At 38.1% G+C, this 7,936-nt stretch overlaps 1 protein-coding gene across 1 annotated transcript; it reads left to right on the forward strand.

Moving 5' to 3' along the window:
* The first annotated feature begins 5,222 nt into the window (after nt 1-5,222).
* On the forward strand, nt 5,223-7,061 carry LOC113355848. Its single transcript, XM_026598810.1, has 3 exons — nt 5,223-5,806; nt 5,989-6,636; nt 6,728-7,061. Exons 1-3 carry the CDS (start codon nt 5,223-5,225, stop codon nt 7,059-7,061), a joined length of 1,566 nt encoding a protein of 521 aa, XP_026454595.1.
* Nucleotides 7,062-7,936: the final 875 nt, after the last annotated feature.

Here is a 7,936-nt window from a genome sequence, read left to right on the forward strand (position 1 = left end):
TCTTAAGAGATTAGTCACCTGGCAACTGGAGAACCAGCTAAGAACCAAACAATGAAACATCATCAGAGGAAACCTACAGAGAGAAATAATAAGAAAAAGAAGACTTATGGGAGGGGTAGCAAACGTGCATTGATCAAATCTAATGATGAAGACTAAATGATTTTGTGAAGACTATTCAATGAATTCGTTTGGCAACAGTTATTTATTTTAAAATTTTGGCTTCTTATAAGATTTTATTCAAGTTCAATGGATTTATATGTAAATTAAATCCATATGTAGGTTGGATTGAAATTACACATTTATGAGTATATTTATTTAGTATTATTGGATTGAAATTACAGTTTGATAGGCAATTCAGATTCTTTATGAGCAAATAAGTTACTGCGATATTGGTGTGAGATTTGTTCAGTTCCCATTAGTAAGATCTGAACATAAAAACAGTAGTCTGACTACGAATTTGTTGTAATGCGATAATAACATAAAGATAGTATTGTTATCAAGTCACTAGAAGTAGCGGATCTAATGCTGCTACAAGACTAATATGTCCAGACCCTTAGTTGAATCATGACATGTATAGTTGTGTATTATTACGAAAAGAAATTTGTTAGGAGTGTATATCGATCAGTCGACAAACTTAGTTCACATCAAGCTAAACACTAAAAAAAATGGAACAGGGAGTAACGTTCACATTCAAAGCAACTGTTGTTGATATTGTAAAGGGTTCGTAATGGTATTACAAGACCTGTTCAAAATGCAAAAGAATCTCATGGTGCATACATTGCAGAGTAAGGGTAACAAAAGCCCTACCAACGTAAGGAATAGAACTGATTGTTCCAGAAACTAGGGACATAGATGTAGTAATTGCTCTAGGTCATATAGCAGAAACACTCCTAAATAGTGTGAAGATATCCATATCCAAATAGCTGTAGTAATTGTTCTCGAGCAGCATTATCTGGGTTTCAGGGAAACTGTGAAATTGTTTTAGAGTTGATCGCTTCATTGTATATTCTCATCTGTCAGGATCAAGCTGCTTCATACCAGGATCAAGCTAAAATATCTCAATGCAATTTCTCTGACACCATTCCTCCCTGCTATACTTATTGTAGAGTGGTAACAACGGAGTGGTAACAACAATTCAAATCCAAATCCAGGTTCAGTTAGGTATATTATTTAAGGCAGGCGAAAAATAAAATTGGATTAGGATGAATTTAGGAAAGCTAAAACAAGCTTAGTTATTCCAGAACATCCATTTCCTTATCGTATGGAAACACTGTTTTCCTTACCAAAGCAATAGGGAATCTTAAGAAAATAACATAATTCAGTTTCCTAAACCTGGAAAATTCCAAAGTACAGACACAACTAGGTTTCTTAATATAATTTGATTTGCGTCTATATAAGAGTGCTTAACAACCATAATATAAGTGAAATTCCTACAGCATCGCAACAGAAGAATAGCTTCATTCTCCAAAAGTATCTGTGTGAAGGAATATCAATTCAGAGTATTTGGGATAGTAAACGTTTACAGAGCGTTGTCGAACTGATTTGAAACACCATGAGGTTAGTCTTTGATTATGTAGCATTGAATTCCAACGTTTTTGTTGATCAGTATGCTTAATGAATAGATTTATATATCAGTTCTTCAAAGAGGCAGAAGAAAACATCAACTCAAGCTGGCAAGGATGGACAACAAACAACCCAAGCACAACAGATAATTTTAGATTCTCAAACTCATCAACAACAAGTTGTATTTGGAACAACTTCAAAATCATACTCTGATCTAATTCTGCGAGAACAAGTTGAATTTGGACGCTCTTCAAATTCACCCCTTGCAGACGTAACACAGACAAGCAAAAGAGAAGCCAAAAAAAGGGTGGCATCAGAGGTAATAATAAACAAAACAATTTCCCTTCTCTTTGGTTGTGTTTGTTATTTTATGTGTTGGCATTAATGTTTTTCAAATTAATACAACAGGCAGAGAAAAGGAAAAAGCAGACAAAATAGTTTTGGAAATAGCAAAGCAAACATTACAACGTACACAAGCGCAGTTTCAGCAACAACAAGTTGTATTTCGACCTTCTTCGGAATCATTTCCAGCTCTAATTCAGCGACATCAAGTTGAGTTTCCACAATCTTCAAATTCCTCCTTTGCAGACGTTCAAACTAAAAATTCAGAAATACAAACAGGCAAAAGAGAGAACCAAAAAAAAGGGTGGCATCAGAGGTAATAATTATAAACAAAACAATTTCCCTTCTCTGCGGTTGTGTTTCTAATTTCCTGTGTTGGCACTAATGTTTTTGCAATTAACACAACAGGCTGTGATCACTGCACAGCGGAAGCGAAGAGAAAAAGAGAAAGCAGACAAAATAGCTTTGGAAATAGCAAAACAAATATTACAACATGGACAAACGCAACAGATAGTTACAGATGCTCGACAAGTTGATTTTGGACAATCTTCAAATTCATCTCTTAGAGACGTTCAACCTAAAAATTCAGAAATACAGACAGGCAAAAGAGAACCACCCAATCAGTTCATAACATAAATGATAAAGGTGAAGTTTCATTCTTTTAATTAATGTGTGTATAGATGGATGTATGGTTTGTGTTTAAAAGTATGATTATATTTTGTCTACAGTTCTCAGATGCGGAGAATGGAGGGTCAATGCCGGCGTCGCTTGAGCGAGGAGGAAAAAAAACGTGAGAAAAAATGTCAAGAATTATTAAATATTCGCAGTGCAGGGTCTGGGCAAGCAATAGAACAACAGGAGAGTGAGCATATCAATAGTCCATTAAATGCTCAGGTTAGTAAGTTATTTATTTACTAGCAAAAGCAACGTTGAATGGTTAAATTATAAGCAATGGTTGTGTTATATTATATTTTTGTATATTTCAGACATCGGCTGTCCGTGGTGTAGAAATTAATTTGGGAGGAGAACCTCAGAATAAAGAACAATTAATGTGTCAACAAACTCAAAGCAATGGTATTGTATTAGACGATAAAGAATATAGAAAACGTGTACTTGATGAGAAGCAAAGACAAACTCAGGTGAACAGTGAATTTGTCAATATAGTTCCAGTTTATTTCGTTAGTTATTGTGACAGAATTTTATGTATACGCGCATATGCTTAAGTAAATATATTTCTTCGTTTTCCAGCTTTTTAGTCAACAACCTTCCACACAATACATACTCGGGGAAAGTAAGGTATGGATCGATATTTTTGTTTGTGTGGGCTTAGTTTTCAAAATTCGTCTTTTAATTTATTTCTTTTTCTGATATTCAGGGTAGGAAATATAAGAAGTATAATGAAAAGAGAAAGGCCGAGAGAGCATCCAAAAAGGAACCAATGCCGAAAGTTAAAAGCACTAGACAAGTATCCTCGGTAAGAATCTTATATGTGTTGATTCAATTGTAAAAAGGCGTTGTGATTCACTTTATCTTAGCTTCAATATTTTTTTCTTTTGAATTTTCAGACACGATCTGCAGCCCAGAAAGCGCGACGGGAGAGAGATAAGCAGGCAAATATAGATAGAATGGCTACTTGCAGTGATGATGTCACAGTTCCAAATTTGGATTTGGTCCCCAAGGCATACGTGCGTGTGCAGCCAGAAACATTGGTGAGTTTTTAATTGTTATATTTTTTTATTTAACATTGGTTGTTCCATTTGATCACTCTTTTTAACATAAAATAAAATCGCAGTATGTTTCTTTGACTGAGGAGGAAAAGTATAATATACTTTCGAAGCGTGGACAAATCAAGGAACAAGTTGTAATGGTACAACAACATGGCGTTTCTATTGGTGGAAATACACCGAAACAGAATAAAATGGTGAAATTTCTTTCAAAATACGTCGTTTTATTATAATATACAGAGCTTACATTTATGTGGATTATTTTTGTAACAGCTTCGTAAGCAAACTAGGATGACAAAAGTTGTGGAGGATCCATTCGGTGGTCAATATGAGGGGGATGAAGCAACATGTCGTGCACGATATATGGGTAGTGATGCTGCATGTGCTGACCAGGTAAATAAATGATATAGCTGAAGATTTGTTATTTCGATGTTCTGATTTATCTTAGTTTATATTTTTTTTGCAATTTTAATCGTAGTTATTGATTTCCACGACTAATTTATTATCACAGTTGGGTATGGAAGATGAGGCTATGAATATGCACGTGTGTTCAAAACAGAAGGACTCCCAAGAAAACGACGATGATATGTAATTATACTAATCCTTGCATTAATTTTATGGATCAATCTAACTTTTAAAACTTTAGACAGAGATGTACCTCTTTTTGATGTGGCTATTCTTTTGAACAGGTCTATTCCGCCTCAGGATACATCATCTGACGATTACAGTGACTACTACGCATCAGATGATGACGAACTTCTGAAATAAACTCCGGTGCTTTCATCATCTGCCAAAAGAGCTACAAAAAGACGCACAGGGTTGGATGAGTTCGGCCGGCATTATCTGGGGAAGATGGAACACAAGTGTAATTAGTGCGGCGTTTTGCACTGGATAGCCGAACGAAAGAGCGATTCCTCCTTGATAAATCCTGAATTTACTAGATGCTGCCCCAAGGGAAAAGTTAGATTGCCGGATCTTTGTGAGCCTCCTCCGGCTACGAGGCAACTGTTCGAAGGGGATGACAGTAGTTCAAAGTTGTTCAAGAAAAATATAAGGAGATATAATTCCAGCAACGCCTTTACGAGCCTCGGGTGCTAGTATGACAATAGAACTAAGAAGGGGGGTGGTCCTGAAATTTTTTAGATACATGGAGAGTTGCGGCATTATAGCAGTAGTTTGGTACCAGCGGAGGATAATAAGGCAAGCTATTCACAACTATTCTTTTATGATCCGGAGAAAGCGCTGGATATACGAAAACAGAACAATCCCAAATGAGAACGTGAAGTACTGCGTATTATACAAGATACGTTGAGAGCTAGCAATAGACTCTATCCCAAGTACGTTCAGGAGAAATAAATACTGGAGAACATACCAGATGAACTCGGTAAAAAGGTAGAGGTATCTTTGCATTTTAATTCAGAATCCGACCAGCGAAGGTACAACGCCCCGGTTGTGGAGGAAGTGTCGGTTATCGTACCTGAAAAAGAGAATGACATACAAAGAACTCGCGATATTATATTACACCTGAAAGAGGGTCACAGTTGGACCAGGATAACTGAATGCCATCCTCTTTATCTGCCGCTGCATTATGTGATGTTCTTTCCTTATGGTGAGCTGGATTGGAGCTACGAATTAAGACTCTGGGAGGAAAGCATTAAAGATTTTGGAAATAGCAGTCTAACCCTGATGGATTTTTATAGTTATTATATATTTCCTCGCGTGCTGGAATACTCTACTATTCTTAGGGGGTGTAAGCTTTTCCAGGAATTGGTGGTGGATGCATGGGCTTCGACTGAACAGATTCGTTTAGGCTGGATAAGGTTCAGTCAGGATAAGCTGCGTGCGGATAATTATAAATCGATAATCAAGTTGAAGGAGGATGGGATATCACCGGATCAAGGGGGTACACCGTGTGTTTCGCCGTCTACGCATGTCGGAGGACCAAGGCAGATGCATGAGATCTATCAGGACTCCATGGAAATAACGCGCTATAATCATCATCCAGATATATTTCTTACCATGACGGCGAATCCAAACTGTACAGAGATACAAGAAGCACTTTATCCTCACCAGACTGCATCTGACTGTCCAAATTTAGCTGAGCGAGTATTTAAGATGAAAAGAAAGGCTTTGCTGGATGAGATAGTCGAAAAGAAGGTGTTTGGGGATGTGGTCGGGTACGTGTATACCATTGAGTTTCAGAAACGTGGATTGCCTCATATGCATTTACTTATATATCTTGAGAAGTCGCAGAAAATACGTACAGTTGACCGGGTAGATAGATACGTGTCAGCTGAATTCCGGACGAGCAGAGTGACCCGGTCCTGTTTGATACTGTTAGAAAATGCATGGTCCACAGACCCTGTGGTGACAGGAATAAAGATTCGCCTTGCATGAAAAAAGGAAAATGCACCAAACATTATCCAAAGAGCTATAACGATACGACTTGCTTGGGCGGAGGTGGGTATCAGGTTTATCGTCGCAAGAATAGCGGCGTGGAGGTGGCTATTCGCGGTGGGCGTAAGGCAACCAATATTGACGTTGTACCTTACCACCCGCATCTGCTGCGGATGTTTAATTTCCATATTAACGTTGAGGTATGTGCTGGGATAAGGGAGGTCAAGTACATCAACAAGTACATATACAAGGGGTATGACAAAACCACATTTGTAGTTGGATCGGCTGATGAGATACAGATATACATAGACGCAAGGTACATAGGTCCCCCAGAAGCTGTTTGGCACCTGTTTGGGTACCGTATGTACAAGGAAATGCACTGCGTGGAAAGGTTGGCAATACACCTTAAAGGTATGCAGAGAATTGTATATGAATCCGAAGCATCGACCGAAGGAGTGACACAGACAGCTGAGAATTATAAATCTAAACTGATGACATACTTTGAGTACTATGATGAGAATCCCAATGCCCCTGCATACACGTATCAAGAATTTCCGCAGCATATGGTGTGGAAAGCAGATAAATCTATATGGGAAGTCAGGAAAAAACAGTTTGCGATAACTAGGATGTACTTTGTCTCTCCCGAATGCCGGTGAATTGTTCTACTTGAGATGGCTATTGACTGTTGTAGCGGGCGCCAGGTCGTTCGAACATCTGAGGACTGTGAATGGCGTGCTACATTCAACCTATAAAAAAGCAAGCGTTGAGCTTGGGTTATTAGAGAGCGACGGAGAATTTGTAAATTGTTTGAGGGAGGCATCAACTGTTCAGGTAGGAATCCAGATGAGAAACCTCTTTAAGATAATTATGTTGGATGGAAATCCAGCTGAACCGGAATTGTTATGGAAAGAATTCAAGATGCATATCTGCGATGATTTACATCACGTTATTAAAAGAAAGTATGACATCCTAGAACCAACAGATGAGCAGATTGAAGACTACGGACTTTACCTTATTGATAAATTGTTGCGTTAGGGAGGGAAGGAGATGGCGCATTTCTGCTCGATGGCTAAGTCTGATATTGATTGGGATAATCTGTATGAAAACTGTTACATACGCGAGCATATGCAAATGATGGCAGAAATAGATGAGGATCAGCTTAAGCAGAATATTGCTAAATTGAATGAGGAGAAGCTTGCGGCTTTCAAGGCGGGGACATATTCCGTGGAGCGAAGAGACGGGTCTAAATTCTTTCTGAATGGTAGTGCAGGGACATGAAAGACATTTTTCTACAACGCCATTGCTGCGAGCTGCCGTTTGAAGGGAGACATTGTTTTGACTGTTGCATCGTCCGGTAAGTATATCACATTGCTTAATATTATATTTTTATAAATCATTTCTTATATTGATCTAATTTTGATTATTAAATTTCATTTATTTACATATACCAGGAATAACTTCCTTGCTTTTGGAGGGAGGTCGTAATGCACATTCAACATTCAGAATTTCTATAGATATAACAAGCACCATAGTTTGTTCAATAGCTAAACAAAAGGAAGAAGCCGAATTTATAAAACATGCGACTTTGATTATATGGGATGAGGTGCCGATGCAGCATAAGCATTGTATTGAGGCGGTAAACAGGTTGCTCTAGAATATTCATGAAAATAAGAAAGATGACTTCGGAGGTGTGACTGTTGTTATGGGAGGAGACTTCAGGCAGACTTTGCCAGTGATACTGAATGGAGGCCGGGCATGAATAGTAGGGACGTGCATCCAGAGATCTTATTTATGGGATAACATAAAGGTTTTGACACTCACCAAGAATATGCAGTTGGATATGCAAGAACCGGAAAATCGAGCGTACGCGGATTTCCTACTCAAGGTAATTATCTTTGTTGTCTCTCCGT

The sequence above is a fragment of the Papaver somniferum genome, chromosome 1 (genome assembly GCF_003573695.1).
Source record: "Papaver somniferum cultivar HN1 chromosome 1, ASM357369v1, whole genome shotgun sequence".
In the NCBI taxonomy this organism is placed as follows: Eukaryota; Viridiplantae; Streptophyta; class Magnoliopsida; order Ranunculales; family Papaveraceae; genus Papaver; species Papaver somniferum.

What these genes read in the sequence shown, in the direction of transcription:
- LOC113355848 (XM_026598810.1), top strand. Translation starts at nt 5,223, where the DNA reads ATGTTCTTTCCTTATGGTGAGCTGGATTGGAGCTACGAATTAAGACTC. An exon ending in GTGTTTGGGGATGTGGTCGG is followed by an intron (nt 5,807 to 5,988) that starts GTACGTGTATAC and finishes CATGGTCCACAG; the next exon opens with ACCCTGTGGTGACAGGAATA. An exon ending in TGGGAAGTCAGGAAAAAACA is followed by an intron (nt 6,637 to 6,727) that starts GTTTGCGATAAC and finishes AGCGGGCGCCAG; the next exon opens with GTCGTTCGAACATCTGAGGA.